This window comes from Pteropus medius, unplaced genomic scaffold (assembly GCF_902729225.1).
Source record: "Pteropus medius unplaced genomic scaffold, Ma_sr-lr_union100, whole genome shotgun sequence".
NCBI lineage: Eukaryota > Metazoa > Chordata > Mammalia > Chiroptera > Pteropodidae > Pteropus > Pteropus medius.
The window spans coordinates 18,895,313-18,923,250 of record NW_024342467.1 but is presented as its reverse complement, the minus strand read 5'-3'; the positions used below and the strand labels follow the sequence as shown (position 1 = coordinate 18,923,250).

The window sequence follows — 27,938 nt, the reverse complement described above, 5'->3', positions numbered from 1 at the left end:
TAACTCTTAGGTGTGACAGCCGGAGCCATACAGAGCAGTGAGTGTGCTTGTCCCCATGATGACTCTTCAATTATCGTCCTGAGCTTCCACGCTCAGCCTCGTGTGGTTTGATCTTCCTCCTTCAGTGTCTTTCCGTCTGTAATTGTTCTCCCCGCCTTGACAAGAATAAAAACCCAACCACCAAAGTAACAGGGAAAAAAGCTACCAAACCGTCTGGGCAATTATTCACAAAGCACCCCTTCTTTGCTCGTCTGTACTCTGTTCCTGTCACGTACACCCTGCCCACTTATACGTAACTCCAATTTAAAACCGAGGTACTCTACGTTTTTACCTAATTTAGACACTCTCTAGAAACGGAAAAGTATTGATTACTTTAATCCTTATGACATTCCCCAGCGAGGCGAATGCCATGAACCTGCACAGCAAAAGCGAGAGGGACACGGAAGTCCCAGAAGGGGTCGTTAGCCTCAGACGCCCTTCCAAAGCTGGAGGTTGTGTTTCTGGAATGATGAAGGCGCCTGAGGACACACAGACCTTTAAAGGCAGCAGCGCTTATGACCTTCCACGAGGCTCATTTAAAAAGAAGTCTCACGACTACCGCAAGCTGAGTCCCGCTGGGAGCTGAGACCAAATAACCATCAAGCACTTTCTGGAGCCCGAAGTGTTTGCTGCCCCCGATCAGCCACCTGTCGCCAAGTTTTCCTGTGTCTTTGGGTTGGGGCGCGTGTGCCCCCCTCTGCTTCTCCCCATGCCCAGGGACCATGCCTTCCAAAGGGCCCAAGCCAGAGGCGGCACGACCCCTGCCACAGAAATACCCCCTCGGCAAAGACGAGCTCCCTTTGCTCACATAGGAAACTCTGGCTCCACGGAGGGAAAAGCTGGCCTCGATTTCGCAGACGTTTGCTGAGGTGTCACTCTTTAGCTTGGGCAAAGATGTCCCACACACCAGCCAGGGAGAGGGGAAGCCTGGTCACTAGCCCCCTCTAGTGGCCGAGAGGTAGAGCACCAAGCAAACTGCATTCTCATTCCAGCACTGGCTTCTGGCTTTCAGAAGGGAGGTTGGCTGATCAAAGAGCACCTAAAACTGGCTGCTCGTCAGAAAATCAATCACCTTTTTCTCTTAAACACGTTCCAGTCATCATTGTCGTGCTCAGTGTAAAACAGCCGTCAGGCTGGTTGGGCTTGGAGCCCCTGTGTGGCAGCGAGAGCCTGTCGGAGGCCCACCCTCCGCAGGGCAGGCCTGGGGAGCGTCCGTGGGGAAAAGCCCAAGCTTTTCCACTTCCTGCAAAACCTCATTTTACTGACGCACCGTGTGCGTCTAGCTTCACACACGAAAGACTCTCAAGTACAAAAGAACACCAGACCCTCCCCCTGAGCAGGAGGGGGACATCTTCCACGTCTGAGGTGGCAGCACAGTCGGAGGCTGGAGGTGCCAGCCAGCTGCCAGCATCCAGCCCTGTTCCTGCCTCCTACTTAGCAAAGTGACAGGGTCCCCACCATGCGCCTTCTACGACTTGGTCTAAATACAGACTTGCCCCGGGCTCGGCCAGCCCTAAAACTAGATGACATTTATAGCCAGATGGACTTTCTGGAAACGAGAGGGGGCTGTTTACCCGGAAAAGTCCTAACACCTCCTCTTCCCTGTGGAGAGCCTGTGTCGTCATAATTCTATCTCCGGCCTGGACAGACACACGTCATCTTTGAAACTGCTCCTGTCAGCCTGACAAACACCCACGGAGCGTGTGCTGTGCGCAGGGCAATGGCTTGGGCTCCATGCGGGAGCCTGCCTTCGCCTGGGGAGCTGGTGGGGTGAGCAGAGCAACTCCGAGAGGCAGAGGCAAGGGGCAGCACAGTGGAGGAGGGTGTCCCCCTGCAGGGGCTCCTGTCTGGGAGCGCGGGGCTGCACCCGAGAGGCAGCGCCTCTGAAATCACACTCCGGAGCACCCGTCGCCCCTGGGCTGGGCACCAGGGCGAGGAAAACGTGCCCCCACACGAGCCCCCACAGGAGCTGCAAGGCAAGGCATAAGGCATGCGGAGTCGCCACATCTGGTGACTGCCTAACTGTGTCACTTTGGGTACATTTTTTTCCCTTTTCTATGCTCTTCCTTGTGTAACCTCGTATATGGCTGTTATGAAAAGTTAAGTAAGGAAACAGAGCATCCCCGCTCCCCACCGCCAGTCCCTAAGGAAGAGGGAGGAACCCGTCCTCGCGTGGAACCAAAGGCTGGAGGTCAAAGTCAAAGCGAGGCAGAAAGCCTGGTCCCGCCCGCCCAGCTGACATTCAGCGGGAAGCGAAGCGCGTGCGTGAAGGCCCTCGGTTTTATCTTTCCTCTCATTCTAGCGTGGCGCCCCTCCCAGTGCCATTCTCGGGGACATCTCGCTCCAGCAGTGCCTCTGTGACATCAAGCCATTTGTGCGCAGCAGCGGCAGGACGGGTCTGCCCGTCTGGATGGCCACTGACTGCCGAGGGCGCAGTTATCGGGGTGCATAGTCTCAGCGGCCGCGAGGAAAATACACGCGAGAGGAGGCATCCGGCATCTGGAGGCCACACCGCAGCCACACGCAGCAGCAGCCACCACCCCGGCTGCTTCAAAGGGGCCGACCCTTCCAGAGGTCTTTTTCGCCTTAGGCGGTGGATGGCCGCCAAGTCCACAAACCCTCCACTACGCGCACTGATAAAGGGGCGGCACGGCGGCTGCCCCTGGAGGATGTGGTGCGCAGTGAACCTTTTCAGATGCCGGGTGCCTTTCATCACGCGTCTGCCAGGCCTCCAGGCCTTCTGGCTCCACAGTGAACCGGCGTTCACATCCAGTCACTGCGCAAGGAGGGGATTTTGCACTCCATAGTCCTTGCAGCTTGGCCATACAGGGAAAATCAGTCCACTTGACCTACAAGGAGAATTATCCTTCCCAAGAGACCCACCCCATCCGTATCCACGGGGGGTGGTCATTCTCCAATCATAGAAAAGGGGTTCGTGGAGCAGACATTCTCCAAATCCAAATCAGAATCCAAATCAGAAACACCATGGGCCAACTGCCTTGGTGCCTGCCTCCCATCTGCCTCCTGTCTGCCAGCCGGGGACTGCCCGAGTATGGGCCCCAGTGAGATGGAGCGAGAGGCCTGTTTGCAAGAAGCAACACAGGAAGATATTGCCTTAAAGGCCTCAAAGGCCCCAGAATGCTCAGAGCCCAAGGGTGGAAGAGCTGAGAATGAGCAGCATTTCCTGGGGGCCGGTTACGTGCTGGGTGCACTGCATACGTGAGCACCTGAAATTTTGACTGCACAATTTCTAACAGAAGAGAGAACTAAGAACCAAAGAGGTCAAGCCGCTGTTTTTCGGTTGTTTGCTTTAACATCACACTGATGGGAAGTGGCAAAGCTGGGTCCACGCCCTCTCCCCCATGACATGCTGCGGTCTACAGCACACGCTGCTTCTTCTGCTGGAATGTCTTCCACCTTCCTCTCCTGTCCCCGTCCCTCTTCAACATGCAGGCTGATAGCTTTCTCAGGGAAGGCTTCGGAGATCCCCAAGCTAGATGAGGCTGCTTACATGCTCATGGCAATCTCCGTCACAGCCTGCAGTGGTGTCCCAGTATGACTGACTCTCCCCTCCGTCCACCCCACTGCACTCCAGGACGGGCAGGTTCTGCTCCATCATTTTTCATCAGCTCCGTGCAGTGTCTGGTTGAGAGTAGATGCTCCAAACCTATTTTCCTGAATGAATCATTTATAGATGTTCAGGTCGTCAAGGCCAGATGAAGTGATTACTAAGACGACAATGAGAATCAGATGGTAAATGGCCTGAGAGTTTGAAGGAGGGGTGAACATACCGTGGACTGAAGTACTCAATGGCCAACTGGAATAAGAGCTGGAAACTGGCCACTGGACTGGGCAACTAGGAAGTCAGTGGTGGCCTTAGTGGAAATAGTTTCATAGGAATGGTGGGGACAGAAACCATCTCCACGCGTGAGTTGTTGAGCAAAGACCAGCTTTCAGCAAGTTGGCAGTGAAGAGAATGAGAGAAATGGGGCAATAGTTTGAAGGAAAGCCAGGTGTGTGTGTGTGTGCGCGCGTGCGCGTGTGCGCGCGTGTGTGTGTGCGTGTGCGTGTATGTGCACGCGTGTGCATGTGTGTTAGGATCATGAAGACTTAAACATATTTTGTACCAAGAATAAAGAAAAATAAAGTCCAAGAAAAGATGCTAAAGTTAAAGAGATGGAGGGGTCCGATTAATTAAATGTCATGAAGAAAATAGATGAGGGTGGGATCAAGAATTTAGGAGAAAGATTGCTCTTTTCTCTTCACTTGCAGCTGCTAGTAAATTCCTGAGGAAAAATTAATAGAAAAGGAGAAAACTACTAAAGTCCCTACGTTTATAAAAGACACAGAAGGAGAAGGGGTGAAAATCAATGCTACCTTCAAGATTAGCAGTTGGATGAAGGAAGACTAACAAATATCTAGCAAAGAAAGGGGTAGACTTGGATGAAATTTGCAAGTGGTGTTTCCAGGTAAAGAAGGACTCCAGACAAGGGGCAAGGTCACCACCTCTGGAGAATGAGGGGTCTACTCCCTCTCAGTCTATGACCTTGGGGACCAATGGCAAATGAACTGAAATAAAACTAAGGCAGAGTTGTAATCAGGCAGAAATTTAGTGCGGAAGAAATTAGCCCTTAGCTCGTGTGGAGAGAAAGATAATGTGGCAGGTTTTCTAGACCTTAATTTTATGATCTAAGATTAGTGATGGAACATTTCCTCCCAAATCAAAAAACCTGACATTTAGAAACCACATTTGGGGCAGGGAGGATGTGGGCTTTTCTAGGTGCTTTCTTCTTAAATGTTTTAATGCTCCCAACTCCTCAATTAAAAAAGTCTTAATAGCAACCATTGTGGCAACTCATCTTGGTTTAAGACAGTGAATGCTCAAAAATCCTACCAATAGGCTGATGAGTTGTAAACAGTCACAAAATCATAAAATCGAGAGCCTTAGAAGACCTCGGTGAACATCTACTCTCTGCAGGAATTACTTTTATAGCATCCCTAACAGATGGTCTTGCATCTGCATCGCGTCTGTAAGAAGAGCTCAGGAACTTTTTAGGAATCTCATTCCTGTGATAGACAATTAAGGCTTCTCTCTCTCAGGGAATTTTCTTGTATATTAAATGAAAATGTGTTCTGTAGCTCCCACCCATTTGTTCAAATCCTACCTTCTGTTATACTGTAGAATTATTCTGTTCTATTCCAGTTTCCATATGATAACTTCTTCAAATATGTTGCAAAAAAAAAAAATTAAAATGTTCCACTTAAAAGTTAACTTTGGGGGGACTTCCAGAAAATTCCTATTAAACTATTTTTTACTTCCCGTGCTTTTATTTCCTTCATGTCTACCAGCTAAAGGATAGCAAATCTAAGTATAAACTTTCTTTCGCTTGTATTTATTCTTTCAGGAAATCTCTGCTGAGCAGGGCATTGTGCTTGCCTCCATGTTAGGGGCCAAGATGAAAAAGATGAGGTTCTAACTCCAAACTATGCAACGTGCTAAAATAAATTGAAACAAAAGGAAGAAAATCATGAGTGCTAAAAAAAAAAAAAAACCAGTATGGTATTGAAACAGGAAGTTCAGGAGAGAGAGATGATTTTGACATGGAGATGAGAATGATGAGAACTTAGAAAGATTTCAAGAGGAGGCTTTATTTGAGTTATATCTTAAAAAAAAAGAGTGCGTTTTACCCAGGCAGAGAGGACAGAAGAGCTTTTCAGAAAACTCACATTTTAGAAATCCTTCTGTTTGAAATGCCACGTGTGCTATTTGGGGATTGATGAGTATAAGAAAAGAAACCAAAATCATAGGAATCAACTGGAAATGTGGGTCATACTCACATAGTGGACTGCCTTGTATGCCAGGCTATGAAGCATGAACCTTATTTGGTCATCAGAAGAGTCACTGAGAGCTCTAAGCAGAAAAGTGATAAACTACAAAATACACCTCAGGAAAGGAAGCTGATGATCGGGTGTTAGGTGGGCTGAAGGAGGTAGAGATTGAGGATTCAATGGAGGAATTAAGCAGCTATTGCTGGTGACCTAGCTTGGGGTTGAGAGAGAAAAGACACAGCCAGGATTATCTAGGGGAGCCAGTGGAATAGAGAGATGTAAAGCACACGAGATAGGAGATGTATGATCTGTAGAGTCTGAGAAAGGATCTCATGTTGGGGCAAGGGATAAAAAGCAGGGTCAAAGATGCCTCTGGAGATTTGAGACGGGGTTTAAAGTCTGTCAACACATAAGAGGAATGTGGGAAGAGGAGCTGATATTGCAAGGAGATGACGGGTTTATATTTCAACGTGCTAAGTTTCTGGTGAAGCATCCAGACAGTGATGTGGTGGTAAGTGTTTAGCCACTGGCTTTTGGCAGGTTAAGGACAAGAGAGAGAGGGTGCCCGATTTGTAGCCTCTGCCAATTTCTGTGGTGTAAACTCTCCCACTGCAGCTGCTTTCAGGCTACCAGCATGAGATGACTGATCACCGAATGTGGAGCTGGGAAGAGATTCTACCATCTGGCTTTAGAGAATCACTGCATGCTCATCCCGCACACCACTGCCCCCAGCTGAAAACGTGTGGCAGATGTTGGGATGGAGTCGGAGGGACAGGAATAGAGCCAAGGGCGCTCCTCACAGTCCAGCAAACCAAGCATGATTCGCTGTGAGACAAGTTAACGCCGTGGCTAGACCCACTTGAGCGCTGCTACTGCTGTGTTCCACGTCAGCCAAAAGCCACGAATAAGTTTTCTCATTCTCTGCTACCAGCGTTCATGTAAACACCATAAAAGTGAGTGCTGGCAGCGACCAATGAGTTTATGCTAGTTTGACTTTTCATAATGTCCTAGGAAGATTTCTCCTTTAAGATTTATTGTTGTTTGCCTACCGCGAAATAGTAACTAAGTATACTGCTGCATCAATTTAAAGGTTGCTTTGTTTCATTGCACTTTTGCAAGCACCTCTGAGCTGCCCACTGCTTTTAGGAGCTCGCGATCGTGCTGCTCAGTCAATCAGAGGGTGCAATTTGGCTTAAAAAAAAAAACACTAAAAGCTACTCTTTATCTCTTTTCAGGTGTATAACAATCCAGCAACATGGCTGATGGCTGTTGGGCAATCGATGACATCATGGAGTTAGTAAGGTGTGTTATATCAAACAAGAAATTTAAAAAGTGAGAAAAGTGAACAGTCCATATAAAGATAATAGTTGAAAGTCATGCACGAGACAAGAAGACAGGAAGAAAGAGGAAAAATAAAATGAACGGTCGAAAAGGATTTTACTATGAATCAACAGTGAAAAGTTATCATTTCTCACCCACATCTTTCCGGTGATTGCACAGATATCATTACATGCTTTCTTCTAGACTTTGCAGCCCATTAAGGATTTTTTTTGTGCAACCATTCTTTTTAATAATACAACATTCCCCCACATATCAGCCAAATGTTCTTTTAAAAGCGTAAAACAAATCACATCACTCCTCTAATCGAAAGTTTCCAGAGATGTCTCATCAAGTTAAAACTACAATCTACCTAAACCCTAACCATGGTCCACACGCGACTGATGATCTAAGGCCTTCCTGCTTTATGTCTTCATCTCTGTTTACCAGCCTTAGCTCACAGCATTACCCCCAGGCTGGACTTGCTGCTTTTCCTGAAATAGGATGAACTCATTGCTGCCTCCGGCTAGAACAATCTTCCAGTCTCATTGGAGGAGCGGCTCACGCCTTCTCAACATTCAGTCCAATATTACCTCCTCAGACATTCCTTCTCTGATAACCAGTATCTAAAATAACCCTCTACCTTCACTCTACCACCCTCTTTCAAATCAGAAACTATTCTATTTATAGGCATATCTCAGAGATATTGCAGATTTTGTTCTAGACCACTATAATAAAGCAAATAATGCAATAGTCATAAGAATTTTTTTGTTTCCCAGTACATATAAAAGTTATGCTTAAACTATATTGTAGTCTATTAAGTGTGCATTTAAAACAATATTGCTAAAAAATATTGCCATCATCTGAGCCTTCAGCGAGTAGTAATCATTTTTCTGGTGGAGGGTTTTGCCTCGATGCTGATGGCTGCTGACTGATCAGGGGGTGGTTACTGAAGACTGGGGTAGCTGTGGCAATTTATTAAAATAAGGCAACAACAAAGTTTGCCACGTCAATTGACTTTTCCTTTCGTGTACAATTTCTCTGTAGTATGATGCTGTTTGATAGCATGTCACCCACGATAGAACTTCTTTCGAAATTAGAGTCAATCCTTTCAAAGCTTACTGCTGCTTCATCAACTAAGTTTATGTAATATTCTAAATCCTTTGTTTTCATTTCAAAAGTCTTCACGACATCTTTACTGGGAGTAGACGCCATTTCAAGAAGCTAGTTTCTTTGCTCAGCCATAAAAGCTACTCCTCATTTATTCAAGTTTTATCATGAGACTGCGACAGTTCAGCCACATCTTCAGGCTCCACCTCTGATTCTAGTTCTTTTGCTATTTTCATCATATCTGCAGTTATTTTCCCCACTGAAGTCTTGAACCCCTCAAAGTCATCCACGAGTTTGGTGTCAACTTCTCTCAAGTTCCTATTAATGTTGATATTTTGACCTCCCCATGAATCATAAATGTTCCTAACAGCTCTAGAATGGTGACTCCTTTCCAGAAGGGTTCCTATTGACTTTGCCCAGGTCTGTCAGAGGAATCACTATCTATGACAGCTATAAGCCTTACAAAATGTACTTCTTAAACAATAAGAATTCAAAGTTGAAATTACTCCTGATCTGCGGGCTGCAGAATGGGTGTTTTGTTAGGAGCATATAAACAACATTAATCTCGTGTGCATCTCCATCAGAGCTCATGGGTGACCGGGTGCTTTTACAATGTGCAGTAATATTTTGAAATATATCTCTTTTTATTGAGCAGTGGGTCTCAATAGTGGGCTTAAAATATTCAGTAAGCAGTGTTGTAAACAGATACGCTGTCATTTAGACTTTGTTTTTCTATTAAAGAACTCAAGCAGAGTAGATTTGGCATAATTATTAAGGGCCCTAGGATTTTTCAGAATGGTAAATGAGCACTGGCTTAAACTTAAAAGTCACCAGCTACATTAGCCCCTAACAAGAGTGTCAACCTGTCCTTTGAAGCTCTGAAGCCAGGTCTTGACTTCTCTCTAGCTATGAAAGTCCTAGATGGCATCTTCTAATAGAAGGCTGTTTTGTCTACACTGAGAATCTGTTGTTGAGTGCAGCTACCTTCATTCATTATCGTAGCTAGGTCTTCTGGGTAATTGGTTGCAGCTTCTACATCAGCACCTGCTGCCTCACCTGGCACTTTTATGGAGATGGCTTCTTTCCTTAAAGCTCATGCACCAACCTCTGCTAGCTTCCAGCTTCTCTTCTGCAGCTTCCTCACCTCTATCGGCTCAGAGAACTGAACAGAGTTCAGGCCTAGCTCGGGATTAGGCTATGGCTTAAGGCAATGTTACGGTTGGCTTGATCTTCTACCCAGAGCACTAAAACTTTCTCCGTATCAGCAGTAAGGCTGGCTGTTTCACTTTCTTATCATTCATGTGGAGTTTCATTCAAGAACCTTCTCCTTGCATTCACAACTGTTTGGCAGACAAGGCCTATTTGGCTTACCTTGGTTTTTGGTATGCCTTCTTCACTCAACTTAATCATTTCTAATCTTTGATTTAAAGTGAGAGACATGTGACTCTTTCTTTTACTTGAACACTTGCAGACCATTGTAAGGTCATTAATTGGCCTAATGTCATTATTGTTGTGTCTCTGGGAATAGGGAGGCCTGAGGAAAGAGAGATGGGGGAACAGCCAGTCGGTGGACCAATCAGAACACACACAGCATTTATTGATTGTATATCAATTGTGAAAACAGTTTTACTAAATGCCAATGATAACTTCTTAGGAAACACATTGCACAAAAAGATGCAAGCCACACTATCAACCAGCTAACGTAACAGAAATAAGACTTAAAAAGTGCANAGACAGAGAGAATGCTGGTCTGTACCGAGGCAATAATGGTTGCTAATGCAACCAAGCACATGGATTTTAGACATGTTTTAGAGCTTACATCAGCACGACTCGAAAACTGACTGAATATTAGAGCATGAGAGTTAAAGGAGAGAGAAGAATCAATGACTTTTACATTTAACGAATATTTGCTGAGTCCCTTCTGTGCCCCAAGCACTAAATTAGGCACCAGGAATCATGGATAATTAAATAAAAAACATACGTTAATTCAGCATCCTCGTAGGAAAAAAAGTGGGTGAAAAGGCATACTTTCAACCCACGAGAAACATGCATGTATTTCTTGAACTACAAATAAAAATCTAATGTGGATCAGGATTAGTTAAAATTATGAAAAAAATTGTGTCTTCTAATTATAGAATAGCCAAAGGATAATCAGAGTGTTTAATTCATGGAGAAAAATGTAGAACTATAAGGAAAGGTGGGTGTAAAACTGATCTGTGAATTTGGCTCAGACTGAGCAAACGCAGAGGAACCAGAACCATAATCCAAGAAGATTATAGTCCAAAATGAAATTTAGAAATGAAAGAGGGCCCAGGCCTCTAGACCACTGGTTCTCAGCCCTGATTATACCTTAGAATCAGCAGGGAACTTTGCACAACAGATGCCAGGGGCCACCACCTGCAGAGATTCTGACTTAGCTAGTTTGGGTGCGGCCAAGTTATCAGTAAACTCTCAAGCAACCCCTCACTCAGCTCTGATGGAGAACCCCAGAAGCTGCTCTGCATCAAGAGCAGACCTTGGTTCATGGTCTAGATCAGGGGTCTCCAACCCCCAGGCACAGACTGGTATCAGTCTGTGGCCTGTTAGGAATGGGGCTGCACAGCAGGAGGGGAGCAGCGGGCCAGCAAGCTTCATCTGTATCTGCAGCTGCTCCCCAGCGCTAGCATCACCGCCTCAGCTCCGCCTCAGATCATCAGGCATTAGATTCTCATAGGAGCACCAGTCCCTGGTGCCAAACAGGTTGGGGACCGCTGGTCTAGATAGTTCCTGCAGTCAAACACAGCTAAGAAGGCTCTATTCTTAGGCTTCACAGATTACACTAGCAGCTAGTTCACCCCAGGAATCTTCAGAGTCCAGAAGCTCATGTTTTTAGAACAGAGGAACTGAGACACACATTTTTTTTTGAAACATCTACAAGATAAATAGCTTTTTCAACATTAAATGTGTGGAAAGCACATTATAGTCTAATGATATTTCTCTGCCTCTGTTGTATAAATAAAATTGAGTGGTCAAATATAAGCCTGCTCCCCCTAAATCAGCATTAAAATAATCTTAATATTAAAAATGCTAGTCAGCATTGAGCTCTTATAATTTTATCCTTCTACGCAATATTCTATAAAACAAGAATTATCTTATTAAAGAATGTAATCTAAGACCTGATTGGAAGCGTTTCTATGAGCTTTAAGAAGAGCACTCTGCCCGTTTGCACAAGAAGCAGGTCATTGCTGATGCAAATGTTATTTCAGACTTTGATGAAAACCAACCCTCTGTACATATCATAAACTCAGAGGAAATTGAACAATCTTGATCATTATTAGAAACTGTAATCATCTCTCTCAAAGTTCTTTACTCACAATTGTCCTTCAACTAAAGGGCACTGCAAAACCAAAATTCTCAAAGAGAAGAAAGAAGCAGTGGAGGGCAAATGCCATGGCTGCTGGGGATTTCCTGCTAGGAAGGCTTTCCAGCCAACAACAGCAGCCTCCAGCTGTCGCGGCTTTGCTGTGCTCCCTGTGCAGGCACATTCGCTGCGAGGCTGACAGTCCAGCTGAACTCTGTGCCTCTGGTCCTTCTACTCAAACCAGCAGCCAATCTCACCTGGGGCCTCACCTGGGGGGTGTTAGAAATGCAGAACCTTGGCCCCACCCCAAAACCATCGAATTGCCTTCTGTGTCTTAACAAGATCTGGAGGGGGCTAAATATGCTTCGAAGTCTGAGAGGTGCTGGTCTAGAGCAGAGCTTCTGAACGTATGGTCAGTAAAGCAGCAGCTTCAGCATCACCAGGAGCTAGGGGAGAAACGCAAAGTATCGGGCTCCATTCCAGACCTACTCAGTAGGAATCTCTGGAGGTGGGGCCAGGGCCCAGAAATCCGGATTTTAATGAGCTCTCCGGGTAATTCTTGCTCACAGCCAGGTTCGAGAAGCAATAGTCTAAAGCAGGCTTTTGTTCCACCCCAGCCAGAGCACTTAACTCTCTGATAATCGAAAGTTTGAGCTGAGACCAAAGGATGAGGAGGAGTTAAGCGGAGGAGAAAGGGAAGCGGCTGCAGCTTCAGAACCGGATGGTACCTCCCTCGTCGTCTAAGCCAGAGCAGAGGATAGCTTTAGCATCTGGGGACGAATCTCGCGTTCTCGCTCCTTAGAAATTTCCGAATAAAATGATAAATCTAGTGATTTGAAACCTCAGTCTTAAGTTTTTGCAGAGCATACCTTTATTCCATTTTTTTTTAAATTAAAATTTGGGGTCCTGGCCCACTTTCCCACCCCCATCCCCACTAAAGACACCTGAGAGTATTAAAGACCAATCTTTCACAATGATGAAAATCTATCTCCAAATACTCATATTATCAATGCTATTGGTAAAGTTCATTTTTTGCCTGTTTTCATGGTCTTATTGTAGCCAAATTCCTCAAAGAGTTTACTATGTGCTTCATTTACTCCCTCCCTCCCACCTTCAACAAACATGCGCTGAGCACCTACCATGCTGGAGACCAGGGCATAGGACACCAAGCAATGCTTGATGGACACCTAGCCCTTGGAGCTAAGGGTTGGACAGAGAACATCCAAGTCATCGGGCACTTAGCATAGTAAGGGCTCTGATAAGAACTACAAGGAATGTTGTAGAATGAACCTCCTCTGCATCCCAACCCTGAGCTAGGAAGCACTGCAAACGAATAAACTCGGTCTGGGAAGTCAGGGATGGAGGTTCTGAGGCTGGCCATTGGTGGAGAAAGGTTTTCCTTTTCTTTCAAAATGCTAACAATCGAGAATTCCTTAGCTCCTTCCAGTTGTTATTTCCTTGCTATGGGAAGGCATTTAGCTTTTCATAGAGAAGTCAAAGTTGACTGTCACCTTTTTTGAGTGCAGAAAAAGTTCTTGTTCTCAATTTCTTTGGTCCTCCACAATACTCTAGACTTGACACACTGCATTGGGTGTGTCACAGATGCTCAAAAAATATAATTGCTACTTGATTAAAAAGGAAAAGAAAAAAATTTTTTTTTCTTCTGAGGAACTGGATGATGCTCCTTGAATCACAATCAAGCTTAACTCGGAGATGATAAATTTAGATTTGTATTTCATCCTTACACTCAAGGTTCTCCTAAAAAAAAAAACTGACTCTGTAATTCTTTCTTGTTTAATAGTTATGACCAAAACTCTCAGGGGTCAAGGAGAAAAGTGAGTAAGAATGCAAACAAAGAATAAATTTCAAGAATGAAAGACTAAAAACCAAGTCAGTTTTTAAATATAAATAAACTTAGGAAAAAATAGAAAGAATTCAGTTTGAAATGATAAACATTAAGAACTTTTGTACAATAAAAAATAAAGAAACCAAAATATTGAAACTAAAATACGAAGTGCTAACTCCCTATCCTTAGGCAAGGAACTCAAACTTTTGTTCCTAATGGAATATTTTAAAGAGAAAGGAACAGAGAGTAATATAGCAGGTAGCTACGTATCCAGCACTCAGAATTAACAAATGTTAACATTTTACCATATTTGTTTTAGGTTTCTAAAAGAAACATTAGATGTATAGTAGAAATTCTCTTTGATTCCTTCTATCCGTAACTCTATACCCCCAAATGCAAATGATTATCTTTTCTTTAAAATAATTTTATATTTTTCCTACATATAATTGTATCCATGAACAATATGTGGTATTCTCTTATATTTTTTTAATTTCACATGAATGGTTTTGCATATCCTTCTTGAACTTGATTTTCCATTCAATATTTTCAAAATTTATGCATGTGGATACTAGTACATCTAATTCTTTCGCTTTAACCAATGTATAATATTCTTTTTTTTTTTCCAAGCCATTCACGTAATCATGGACAATAAGGTCATTCCAATTTGAAGCTACTTTTAAAAATACTCCCAATAAGTATCTTTGTATATGTATTTTTGCTGTCTTTTGAGAATTTTTAAAAACTAATTGTATGTTATATCAATTTTTGGAAAATATTGAGACTTTTTGGAGTCTTTTGCTCACTTTGCAACAACATTCCACTTATAAGTGACTACTCTCTATTTCTTGAATGCAAAGTTTTATATATGTCTATTAAGTCACATTTAATTCTCATTGTTCTGATTTTCTACGTTCTTACCAACTTTTCAGCTTGACTATCTGTTGCTGAGAGTAGTGTCTTCGAATCTTTCCTTATGACTAAGGAGTTGCCATATTCTACTTGTAAATTAGACAGTTTCTGATGTAGATGTGAAGGCGATGTGGTTAGAAACGACATGTGACATCTCAGCACATTGTTTCTAATATCTCGTCTTCACCTTCAACTTTATTGTAACTGATATGATTGCTATAACAGCTTCCATTGGTTAGCATTAGAATACATTTTCTCCACCCCCTTACTCTCCTTCTTTCTGCATCATTCTGTTAGGCATTGCTCTTGCAAACCAGATGTAACCATATATAACTGCTATGTTAGAAATCCAGTTGGAGAGTCTATAATTTTTAACAGGCCACTTTAATCAATTTATAATTTTTCCAATGATTGATCTATTTGGATTTTTGTCTTCTGTCGTTTTCTATTTATAATGGTTTTCTTCTTTATTTCTCTACTTTCTATTTTCTATTTCCTCTAGGAGAACAAAATGTTCTTACTGTCCCATCCAGCAATCCCATTACTGGTTGTTTACCTTACAGAACAATTAAGAGATTAGAAAGCACATGTATATGAAGATGTTCCATGAAGCATTATCCATAATGTTGAGCTAGAAACATGTGTCCAACAATAGAGAATATGATAAGATATCTGAGAACCATTACAACTATTTTTGAAGCCTACATAGCAAAAGGAGAAAATGTTGAATGAGATTCTAATATTAGGAGGAAAAGCAGAATCCAAACTTCCACCTGGACCATGTGGACCACTATTTCAACCATGGAGAGATACGTTGGTGTTTGGTAGAAAGATGTTCAGCTCATTTGGCTCCTTTGAGCAACATTGCTCTTCTCTGCTGTGGCTGCTATGTGGATGCCCTGGCACATGCAATTTGAACATACGACTCAGCCTATGTCACATATCCCTTGCTATTTTTCACTCTCACTACACTGGTCTTAGCCAGTGTAGTATGTACTCAACCAAGAAGTTCTCCTGAACTCACTGAATTGCCAGGGTTTTCCAGAGAAACAGAACTAATAGGATGGAATAGGATAGGGTAGGGTAGGATAGGATAGGTAGGTAGCTAGACAGAAAGGCATTGAGAGAGATTTTCGAAATTTATTTTAAAGAATTGGCTCACAAAATTGTGGAAGCTGGTAGGTTCAAAAGCTGCAGGGTAGGCTGGAGATGCAGGGAAGAAATTATACTGCAGTTCACAAAGGCAGTCTGCTGGCAGAATTCCCTCTTCTTTGAAGGAGGTCAGCCTTTTTCTATTAAAGCCTTCAGCTAATTAGACGAGGCCCAACCACATTATAGAGGGTAATCTGCTTTACTTAAAGTCTGCTGATTTAAATGTTAATTTCATCTAAAATACACCCTTGGAAACATCTAGAATGTTTGACCAAACATCTGGGCACCATTGCCTAGCCAAATTAACACATAAAATTGACCATTATACTCACCTTCGTCATGTTATTCATTCATCTGTGTATCCATCCAGCAAATTTTCATTGAATACCAAATATATGCCAGGCATTGTATCCTCCCATTTACTCAAGGAAATGCTCCTGGCTCATGGCAATAAATCTCAGACTGACCGGCCACCCTCCCACCCAGGGACTCTGGAAATGCTTCCTCCCTTTGAGTAGGTAAGGCGAGAGAGAGAAGACGTCAACATAAATAGTATTGTGCAGAGATAGTGGAATAATTTCTTTTAAATTACCTTTTGTGACTCTTAAGTTTTACTTTGTTTCATTTTAATAAAATGGGGTAAATAAATTCAAGGCTTCTGAAAAGAGAAAGTGGAAAAACCGTAGCAAAGAAATGCATTAAAGGTAGAAATTTAGTTCTCAGGAATTTTCAGAGGTTTATGCTTAAATCTTTAACACAATGAGTAAAAGTTCTGGAAAATGCTTTTTCATCCCCTTAAGATGGCCTGTATTTATTATATTAGCAGAATGTCCTTTTAACTGGCCTAAAAGCAGCCTTTCTGATGCCAAATTGGCAGAAGGTCTTCTATCTCAACCTTCTGTTTTTGGGTGAAAAATAATTTTTGAAGCAACTTTGGCTTGGGCTATGCAGACTTTTCAGAGACCTACAGCTTCCAAGGTATTAAATAACAACTGACAAAATGAAAAACAAAAGATAATAGTAAACAGGGCAAAAAAAGCAACACTTTAGAAAACCATTCTTCTTGTTATGATAAAGGTCCTGGGAGTCATGAGATAATCACTTTATTGGTTTTCTTTAGAGAAATTGAATCTCAAGAGGCATCGCCAACTTAACAGTTTACTTGCCGGATTCCTATTACTTAGGACTTTTTGGCCCCAACGAGACCTGAGACATGATACAGCCTCTTGATAGAGTCTTCTGAGGAGCTGAGTTCAGTGCCTCTGACTCAAAGGACCTTTGAGAATCCGAGCTTAGTACTTTAGTCTCTGGCAGTGTTCCAACGATGGTCGTGATGCATGAAAAGAGCACAGTTTTAAATTCAGAAATACCTAAGATTCCGAGGTAACCTCCAGCTGATGAAAGGCCATTTGACCGGAAGCTCTGATATTTTGCTGTATAAATCATTTCTAAAAACTTAAGGGTAGATGAGATGTTGCGTGGGAAGGTATGGATTTGCATTTATTTTAAGATTCTGCCCTTACCACTTTAGCAAGTGTTATTGTCTATGTACCCAATAATAATGCCTAGTAAGGAAAAATAATGACTTGAGGATCTCAATTTGCTTTTGGAAGTTTATTAATGCATGATTGCTGGACCAGAATAATCTTTTTGCTATTGTTTTTGTTGTCGTTTATTGTTGTTTGATTTTGTTAAGAATCATGAAAATAGAAAAACAGTTCAAAGAAGATGGAGACAGTTTTTGGAAAACTAAAAAAAATAAAACATTTAATTAAAAATCTGGACTTCTAAAGGTTTCTTTGAAGTCTTTCTTATTTTCCACAGTTCTGAAAGGTGAACAATTCGGAGACAAAAAAAAAAATGAGCTACAGAGATCTAAAACCTGACAAGTTTCCTTTCTGTGTAAATATAAGAATGAGTCAAACTGAATAAGTCAAGGGAAAAGGAAGATGAAAAAAACTACATTACATCTTAGAAATTTTTACTCCAACTTTGTCAAAAAGAAGGCATCCATCCATTCATATATACATCTACTCATTCATCTTCCAATCTATCCATCTATCCATCCATCCATCCATCCATCCATCCATCATCCATCATCCATCCCATCCTTCCATTCACCCTACACCATTTATTCATCCAATATTTTGCTACATACTATTGCCTACTATGAGGTAATGGGATTGCAGATATGAATAAGACAGGAGGGTCCCTATCTCCATGGAGTTTATATTCTACCACATTTTAATCTTCATTCTTTCATCAGTGCAAAAAGATATGAGTTATCCATTATATTTTTTAATGTAAGAACTAATGCCATGACATTAAAAGATGTTGGCCATCAGTGATCATCAAGGAAATGCAGACCAAACCACAATGAGATCTACTTCACACCCACTAGATTGGCTATCATCAAAAAGTGAGATAATGACAAGTGTTGATAAGGAGAGAGAGAAATCAGAACCTAAATACACTGCTGGTGGGCATGAGAAACAGCAGTCACTTTGGAAAACAGTCTGGCCCCTCCTCTAATGATTAAACAGACAGCGACTGTATAATCCTGCAGTTTCACTCTAAAGAATCGAAATTTATTCAACTAAATACAAGTACATGACTGTTCATAGCAGCATTACTCACAATAGCCCAAAGATGTAAACAACACAAATGTCCACCAACTAATGAATTGGTAAACAAATGTGGTATAGCCATACAATAGAATATTATTTGACCATTAAAAGGACTAAAATACTCATACACGCTGCAACGTGGATGACCCTTAAAACTATTATATGACGTGTAAGAAGTCAGTCCCCAAAGACCATATAATATATGATTCCATTCATACAAATGCCAGAACCAGGACGTCTCTAGAGACAGAGAGAGTATTAGTGGTGGGCTAGGGCTAGGGGTGGGGTCGGGTAATACCAGGAGTGAGAGCAAAGCACTTCTTTTTGAGGTAATAAAAATGTCCTTGAATTGACCGTGGTGATGGTCACACCTATCTGTGACTGTAATAAAAACTATTAAATTGTACATTTAAAATGGGTGAATTGTGTGCGTATGAATTATGTCTCAATAAAACTTTAAAAGAAAAAAAGAAAAAAGAAAAGCTAATGCCACAGCCATTTTCTCAAGAAATCAGTCACCTTTCTCCTAAGACAATCATCCTATTTCTAAACACTCGTACTTGTTTTTCTGTACTGTTCTTATTTGTATTAAAGTTATTCCTGCAGCATTTATTGTCCCCTGCTAGATTGCAAGCATCTGGAGGGCAGGACTTATATTTTTGTCATCTTTATAACCCTTGAAGCACCTAGTTCAAAGCCATTTTCATAGTAGCCACTTAATATAATTCTGAGTGATTGAACCATTGATTGGTTCAAAATTAAAAATTATTTGATTAGTGGTAATTTATAACTGGATAATTTAAAACACACACACACACATAGTGAATGGCAATCTTTGTCACATATCACACTTTCTTCACTCCCTATTCATTTTTTTTAGTGAAAATCATGGCTGTCACCTGGCCTGGACACACCTCTCTGGCCTCATCTCATCGACCCAGGCTCTGCCTTCTTGTCTCCTTTCAGGTCCTGAAATACGTTTTGCTCCTTTCTGCCTCAGGGCCTTTGCTCAGAGTTCTTCTGCACTGCCCTCACCTGATTCAGGCCCAGGCCTCTTCAGACGGCACCTCAGTCTCCCTTCCTCAGAGCACCTTCCCTAGGACCTAAGACACATCAGGTTCACATTATAGCCCCTTACAATTCCTCTCACTTTTCTTGATCACATTTTGCACTTACCCCAGATTGTCATAACATTCACGTCTTGGATGACGACGTTTTTCTCCTCACTAGATTATAAACTCAGGGAGGACAGAGACCCTACCTTTTTTATCTGCATGTGTGTTTTCCCAAGCCCCGCACGAGGCACTTGGAAAATACTTTTGAATGAATTCATGAGTTGAGGTTTTTAATGGTCAATAAAGAAAAGGCAAAGAAAAGCCTCACTGCTAATACAAGCAAGACTTCAGAAATTAACAATTTATGTGTCGAATCTGGTTTAAAAAGCATGAGTACCAAGGGGTGATAAGAATCCATAAATAGCAACTGCTGGACACAGGAGCAGTCAGTAGTGCAGACCCTCGGCGGGCTGAACGTGTGGCAGCGCAGACTGGGAGGTAAATCCCTGGGGTCTGGGGCCCATGGGGACGGAGGTGAACTTCCAGAGATCCTGGAAAAACATGTGCAGATGTGGCTGCCTGTGGTGGAGTTTGTAAGAGGAAAGGGAAGAAACACATGGCCACATGAAGACAGCTGCCTAAAAATGGAAACCCAGGCTTATTATGCAGGGATCATCTCCCCTAGATTAGAAACAGAAAGGCCATAAAAATGCCAATTGTGTCAATAAATGCCTTCAGTAAGAGAGCATACACCAACGCCCGTTCCCAGGAACAGCTGCACTTATAAACCTTTAGAAAGAGAATCTAGCAGGAAAAGGAGAGACAGTGACATTGCCCAGATGACGTCCCAGCGGCCATGGAGACATGGATGAGAAGAAGAACCCGCAGGTGAACACGGGCGTGTGGCTGGGTGATTATGCCCCTCACCGAGCAGTGCCCCAGGCCATTTGGGAAGACGCCCAGTTATCATGATGCCATCTCGATAACAAAGAACACTTTAAGCTGAGCTTCTTGCTGGGACCCCATGAAATAACACATGCAAAGCCTTTAGCATACCACCTGACACATGGTAGGAAGTTAATAAATGCTCATTTTTAAAATTTGTTGTTATGAAGCCCAAGGTTTGATATTTCATTATACAGACTTGCTTCAAACCCGTATGGACAACATTTGCTCCTATGTACTGAGAGCGTTGTAGATGGTTTCACAAAAAAATGCATGCTAACCAAAATAAATTCCAGATGAATTAGAGAGTCAAAATAAAATAAGTGAAACCATAAAAGTACTTGAACAAAATTTATGTATATTTTTATATCTTTTAGGGGCAAGTAAAACCCAAATAAGCATAAATGCAAAGAGAAAACTCATAAACCGCACACACAAAAAATATATTGACTACCAAAAAAAGTAACACTCACATATGATAGTAACTAAGAATCAGAGTTTCCTAACAAATGACTCAGGGGAAAAACCACAACATATTACACAAGGTTAATATCTTTCATATCAAAAACACTCTCAAAAATCAATAAGAAAAAGATGAATGCCATTAAAAATGAGAAAAATGTTGTCTATAGTTTTAGAAATGTATTTTTCTTTGCTTTTGCGTTTTCTAGATTTTTATTGTCTGTTTTAGTGAAAATATTCTGTCAGCAAGGATGCTTGCTCACATGTCGCTAGTTAAAATATAAAATTGGCTTAGCCTTTCTAGTGGCAGTTTAATATCTATCTAATTTCAAAAGCCTTCAAATTTTCATGCCATTTGACCTAGAAATTCCACTTCTGAGAACTTATCCTAAGGAAATGAAGATAAGCACAGATTTTGAGGTATGTTCATTGCAACGATACTTAAAATCATAAAAATACCTTAAATACCCAACATTGGTAGAATGGTAAAAATGAACTATGTTACATCTATATTTATGTGAAATGAATTAATATTTGTAAAGTTACTAGCGCTTTGTCTGGCACATCCTACACTCTATATAGGTATTTAATAAATGAAAAGAAAAATAAATAAAATGCTATACAGGCATTTACAACAATAGTAGAGAAGAATACTGACATGTAAAGATGTGAATAATATACTGTTAGATGGAAAAACCAGCTTACAACACTATCACAATAAGATCTGGACGTTGTAAGATCAGTGTGTAAGCGTACACACATACACGTACGCCTGAAAATTAAAAAAAAAAAAAAAGTCATCTTGGTGAAGTTATTTTTACTTCTTCATTGTTTATGTTTCCTAATTCTCCCGCACCATTCAGGATATGTGTGTCATACATTTTTGAAGCATACCGAGTTTGAATTTGAACTTGCTAAAAGGAAGAATTTAATAAATCTTGTAAACTTCTCCAAGTGTTTAAATGTAAAATTTACACAAAATTTTTATAAACTCTATTTAAAAATAGTCATTGCCATTCTTTAGCAACCATTTAGATAATACAGGATATTTTTCTTCTAGGCTCATTTCAGAACTGACTGCAATCCCCACAGACTATAATTTTGCCTTAAATTGTTTTCTCTTCAGAAGGCTGAAAGGGGTCTGAGCCTGTGAGCTTCACACAGATTGCCAAGGAAATATTTATCATTATCCAATGCCATCTGAGATCCAAACCAAAGTCTTGAATTCAGATTTACCTCCCTTTGTTATCCCCAAATGAGATTTATTTTCAGCGGACCACCCAACTGCCTCTAGATGATTGTAACATGCAGGCTTCGGCCAATCGACACTGTCTTTGCAACCCAATTGGATCAACAGCGAAATCCATCTGATTGATTGTGCAGACAAACCATATTCATGAAAAGGTAACTGGGGGACGAATTAAATCTGAACACAAAGAGTCAGTGCAGGGACATGGATAATTAAAACCTTCAGCACAGCTCACCAGGACAAAACCTCTGCTAATAACCGAGAACTGAAAGATTATGCTACTGAGTCTCTGATTTCCCATTTGAAGTTCTATGAAACAGCAGGAGATTCCATAAAAGCTTAATAAAAATAATAAAAAGCTGTCTCTCCTCAATAATTTTTCCAAGGAGTTGTTAACAGGACCATGTCACTGAACACTAATCTAAGCATCAATCTTTCTTATGGAAATACCAGCATTTTCTCTCCCCACCTTTTGCTCTCAAAGCGGCTTCGGCCATTAGCCTTAAAAGAAAACCACTGAACCAGAGGACTTTTTCCCTTGGAAACATTTTAAGGGCAAAAGCAATCTATCTTTCCACGGAGGTTCCTGAGTGCATGTAGGTCTCTCCTACACCTTAACCCAGAGTTTTACGATCACCTCGCCACCCTAAGATTAACATTAGTTATTCTACTCCTAAATCTTCACACTCTTATTGGATTATTCAATCTGGGTGTATTTCTTTCTCACTTCAAATTATAAATGTTTAAATTAAAAAAAAAAAATCTGATCTGGACGAGAAAGAACAGCTTTAGAGCTCGAAGCCAGCATCTTTGATTCATGAGGAACCCCCTTCCCAGATGCAGCATTTCCAAGGGCTCCGTACGACAACCTAAACCTTTCCACCCTAAATCCATTTGTACAGATTCTTCCAAATTTCACAGGAACACACAGTATATAAAGTCTGAAAGCACATATAACAGTGATGAGGAGAGTGACAAACGTACTACTTCTGCGATCCCCAGGCCAGCAGGCCAGCTGTTGTTCTCTTCACTGCATCCTTTTCTCAACCCTCCAGAGGCTTTGCAATCTGGCGCTTTCCCTCAATGCTACACTAATCACACCAAACAGGAAGCGAATGGTAACCTGTGCATCCACCTTCCTTCTCTCCCTGCCACCCCACGCCCTCACCCCCAAATACAGACACTGAGGGCGTGAGGAAAAGAGAACAGGAAGGAGCGAACTGCAGGAAGTTGTTGGAACACGCTGGCCTGGGATTGGCAGTTTCAGGTAATAAGACCTTGGTGCTTATAAACCCATGAAAAGACCAAAGATGATACAAATGCAAACTACGGAGCAGAGCCAATGGGTGGATACACAGCCAGCAAAGTCCAGTGCGCAGAAGAGCCAGTGGAAACCTTGCTACATGGTTTGAAATCAGGTCGCTGTTTCAAAATCCCAACAGAAGCCTGATTTTCTTTGTAAGGCTTCTGGAGCAGTGGAGGGTTTTCCTTGGATGTCATTTGCCCTCGCACTGTATAGTGACTGTCAACAAGATTTTACTTAACATTAAGAACCAGAAGAATAAAAAGCAGCCCCTTCATTTTGCAAGTATGAGGAGGAAAAAAAAACTTGAGTGAATGGAGAGGAAATAAGCCATTGGTATTGGTTAAACTCGAGAGAGTCAAATTTTGAAAGAAAGCTTCTAAGTGCTGACACGCTCTGGATCAATTAGATTAAAGAAAATGAATTTCTAAAACTAGGTCGACATCTGGTATGGAGAAAGTTTTAATCTTGAGGGAGAAATCACAACTACTCCGTCTTTGTCCCCCACAGAGCCTAATCAGTATACCCACGTACAGTGGAAATTCGGTCACTGCTGATTGAGCTGAAGCCTCTTTACCATTTTATGGATCTGCCAGTCAAGAATTCTGAGAGGGGATAACAGATTAATAGAACAGCTGTTGAATGACTTGGGGAACGGAATCAAAGTGAAAGTCCACATTGTGATGCTCAATTTTATGTGTCATCTTGTCTGGGCCACAGGGTACCCATATATTCAGTCAAACGTCATTCTGGGTATTTTTACGAGGATGTTTTTGGATGAAATTAACAGCTAAATCGATAGACCGAGTAAAGCAGACTTTCCTCCCCAATGTGAGTGGCCCCATCCTATCAGTTGAAGGGCTGAATAGAATGAAAGGCCGACCTTCCCGTGAGTAAGAGAAAATTCTTCCTAACTGCCTTCCATCAGGGACACCGGGCATCCCCTGCCTTTGGACTTGAACCAAAACATTCACCTTTTCTGTGTCTTGCAAGTCTGCTGGTCTTCAGCCTGCAACTACACCGTAGGCTCTCCTGAGTTTCTACCTTGCCAACTCACCCTGCAGATGTTGGGACTTGTCAGCCTTCCTAACCACACGAGCCAATTCCTCATAATGAATCTCTTTATCCATCCTATTGGCTCCATTTCTCTGCAGAAGCCTGACTAACACGCCAATCCATTTGGAAATCATGGTCCCATCTCTTCCGTGACTGCCCACTGTCCTCCGAGAAATATTTCAGGCTTAATCTAAGACCAAGGCCATATGGTTGCCCATATTGGCATAAAAAAAAAATAGAACTATTTAATACTCATGGGAGTATCTAATTTTTAGGAACATTCAAAAACCCATGGGGACTGTCAGGGTCTTTTTCTTGTTCCAACCCAGAAATTTGGCATCAGGCGGGAACAGCTCTAAACGTCACGTTTTCTGGGTAAATACTCCAAAAAAATACAAACGAGAAACAGCGTAGTCAGCAAAGTCCTCTCCTTTTCTCCCCTCTCACATTCAGGATTCCTGCAGAAGGTTGCAGAGAAACCCTCAAGGGAAACTTAAAAGGATGGAGTAAGGAAGTCAGTAGCAAACACACTGTGTGTCACTGGACCTATCGCGATGCCTTCCAGCACTCTGAGGATCGGTGACCAAGAGAAGAAAGAGAAAGAAACTAGTGTGGAACCTGGGAGCTCCGGTGTGACCTCCTCAGGCAGGCCAGTGGCTCCAGGGATAAGGTGACTTCAAGTTCAGGGAACTTGACAGCATCCTCCGCTGTTTCCAGGGTAACCATGCAAGGCTATTCTCACAAGCCGGGCTCATTACAGAACACTGGGAAAACCAAGAGTGAACACTCTCCACGTAGGTCTAATCCTCCAGGGATCAGAATATGAACCTTCTCCGTGTCTCTGTCAAAGTCACTGCTGAAAATTAGCTTTATAGAATCAGCGTAGACCTTTGATTGATATTTTTTTAAATCTCTACAAAATCATGCAGATCAAGGATGATAAGCTGAAAAAGGTTTATGTTTGTTTTGTGTTATTCCCTATCACTATATTAGCAAATGAATAGAGAGCATTTTTTTTTAATTACAGATATTTGTTGAGGATTTACTATATCGCAGACTTTGTTCTAAGTGCTTTGCTACCTCACATGACAGTTACAAAAGTCTTATCAGGAGATATTAGTATTACATGCATTTTAGAGATGAGAAGTTTGAAGCCTAGAAAATGTGTCATTTTCCTAATGGGACACAGTAACAGTAAAGCCAGGATCTGAACGACAATGGTCAAACAATTAGTCCTCACTTCCACCCATTATACCAAAACTCAACACACTGAAGAACCAAAAGTATATAACCTCATATATTAAGCATCAAACCTCATAGGTCGCATAGCTTCTATTAGGAAAGGGAACTGACGTGACATAAAATAAAAAGGAGTCCCATTGGAAAACAATCCTAAAACAAAGAGAACTGCCTGAGATTTGTTTTTCAAAGACCAGAACACAGAAAAGAGGAGAAAAACACCTGGGCCTGAGTCGGTGTCATATTTCTATTTTACTTCCGGAAAAAACCTCAATCTAAGTCCAAATTATATAACAGTCTTAACGGTTTACTTAGTCAGTGGCCACTGTTCCAGTTTGGTCTCGGAAGGATGTCAGCCAGAGCCACACTCGGAGGTTTGGCAAAAGTTATAATGTCTGAGGGAATTAGCATTTTAATGTCCGGAGGACACAGAGACAAATTAGTTTGAGAATGCCTCACAGTTAATAAGGTGATTCAGATTGGCATGTCCCTATCGGCATTAAGATGCTGCATATTGAGTTGCTACATCTACCGTGAAAAAACAAAAAATTCTCTAGAGAAAAGATTTATTCTAATTACGATGAACCTCTCCTGCAACAAATCGACTTCTGGGAGCCTCCAACGCAATGAACGTTCTGTCGGGAGTCGTGAAATATAAATGTGGTCTAGTCCTCAACTCTGTGCCATTTACACCCTCTAGCTGAGGAGATGGAAAGTAAGTGTCAGAAAGAATAAACAGCGAGAGAAGATCTAAGTTGCGATTAGTGACCATGACAAGAGACTAGGCAGTTTGGTTAACAGCCGAATCAAAGAAGTGACTGATTCACATAAGAGTTCATTAAAAAAAGGAAAAGCCGGAACAGATTTATAAAAGTCATAAAATTTGAGCTGAATGTGAGAAGATGGGCAGAGTTTGGAGAGATGGGAGAGCAGACGGCAGGCGGAGGGCCAGAGGCACTTGGAGCATGGTGCGCTCGGAGCCCATCAGCCCGGCTGACCAGAGAGCTCAGGGAATGAAGCGTTTATCTGAAAGGGGGTGCGGGGTAGAGACTGAAACACTCTATTTACCAGAGAACTCAAAGCATCACCTGAGTGCGGAGCTCACCAGGTGGGAAGGTTTAGAGGAGAAAACAGATTCTAGCAAAGGGGGCTATGGCTGTAGAGCAGGTTTGTGGGGCAAGGGCCTCAGACTCTGTCTGCGAGTGAGAAAGGCCAGGAGAAGAGGAGACGATGCTGACTAAGCCCATCTACACACAAGCACCGGCCCAGATGCTTCGTCTTCACTGCCTCACTGGGTTCTGACAAGCACCAGAGCATAGCGCTTAGCCATCCCATTTCATGGACGAGGACAGCTCAGGGACGTTACCCAGTCATACGTCCAGTAAATGAAAGAGTAATATGTGCCTAACTTCCTTGACAGGAGAAATCGACAGAGTTGGCAACTGATGGAAGAGGGTGTGAAAGGCAGGGTAGAGTCAATCACGCCTAATGATGACTACGGTTTCGAGCAAAAAGGCTCCTAATAAAAATACGAATCAAGAAGAGCACACAGGAAGCCTCGGGCCTCCCTTACAGGGCACTCGCGCTGGGTCTCCATGGCTCATGACATCGATAGGAATCAACGATACCATCTGGACGTTAGGGGCCGGGGCTCTGAAGGCCTGACTATCAACGCAAGGCTTATTTACCTCTCCCAGACTTGGCCACCTTGGGAAAATGGGTCTGCAATCTGATTCTTCTACTTTCTTAATCTGTTAAAAGGCAGCTGTGAAAATTGTCGCAATGCTCCCTCAGCTCGGGAGCATCTTTAGCTTGAATGAAATGTTGTCCCCAGTTCACAATAAAACATAGTTAATTCACTCACGTCAAGGCAAATGGACACTTGGGAAAGGACACAACCATCTTTTTAAAATAAGACTGTCAAGTAAATATGCACTTTGGTATTAAATTGTCTCATAATCCGTAAGTCAAAAAAGACTAACCTCATCCTCACTGAGGAATCTAAATTATCAAAATTTAGATTATCAAAAATTATTTCATCTTCTCCTGGAAAAATAACCTGACTCATGAGTCAAGGATCAGACTGTTCTCATCACTGGAGAGTCCAGACATGGCAGGCCAGCCCTCTGTGACAAACTTGGTTTATAAGCACAAATATAATTGACCTGGACAGGGCCTCAGGTGCTTTTAGTTTTCTTCCAATGTCATCTAGAGGGAAGAACAACAAAACCCAAATTGAACCTGTCTTCTTAGACCTCTCTTAAGAGTCTAAGAAGTCCAAATGAGGACAAGGAGGCGTGCCCCCTCCCAGGGCACACTCACGACCTGCTGCTAGCCCCCCAGATGTATAGGAACGTGTTCAGAACTAACATGACACAGCGGCCCTGACAGCTCCGTGGTGCACACGCAGCGTGCCTCGAACGGTAACTCGTCCGAGGGATGAGATTCGCGAAGGACAGG

The 27,938-nt window shown here is 42.3% G+C and overlaps 1 protein-coding gene across 7 annotated transcripts in view; it reads right to left on the bottom strand.

Moving 5' to 3' along the window:
- BMPER (BMP binding endothelial regulator) overlaps positions 1-27,938 on the bottom strand; it is a 221,533-nt gene that overhangs the window by 18,519 nt on the left and 175,076 nt on the right. The window contains exon 14 of one of the 7 annotated variants that reach the window (XM_039862725.1): positions 12,556-13,393. The exons of the other annotated variants lie outside the window; for them this stretch is intronic. Within the exon in view, the coding sequence (XP_039718659.1) occupies positions 13,258-13,393 (136 nt within the window). The 3' untranslated portion in view covers positions 12,556-13,257. Of the gene's footprint in view, positions 1-12,555; positions 13,394-27,938 lie in introns of those variants that run through there. 7 annotated transcript variants of the gene reach the window in all.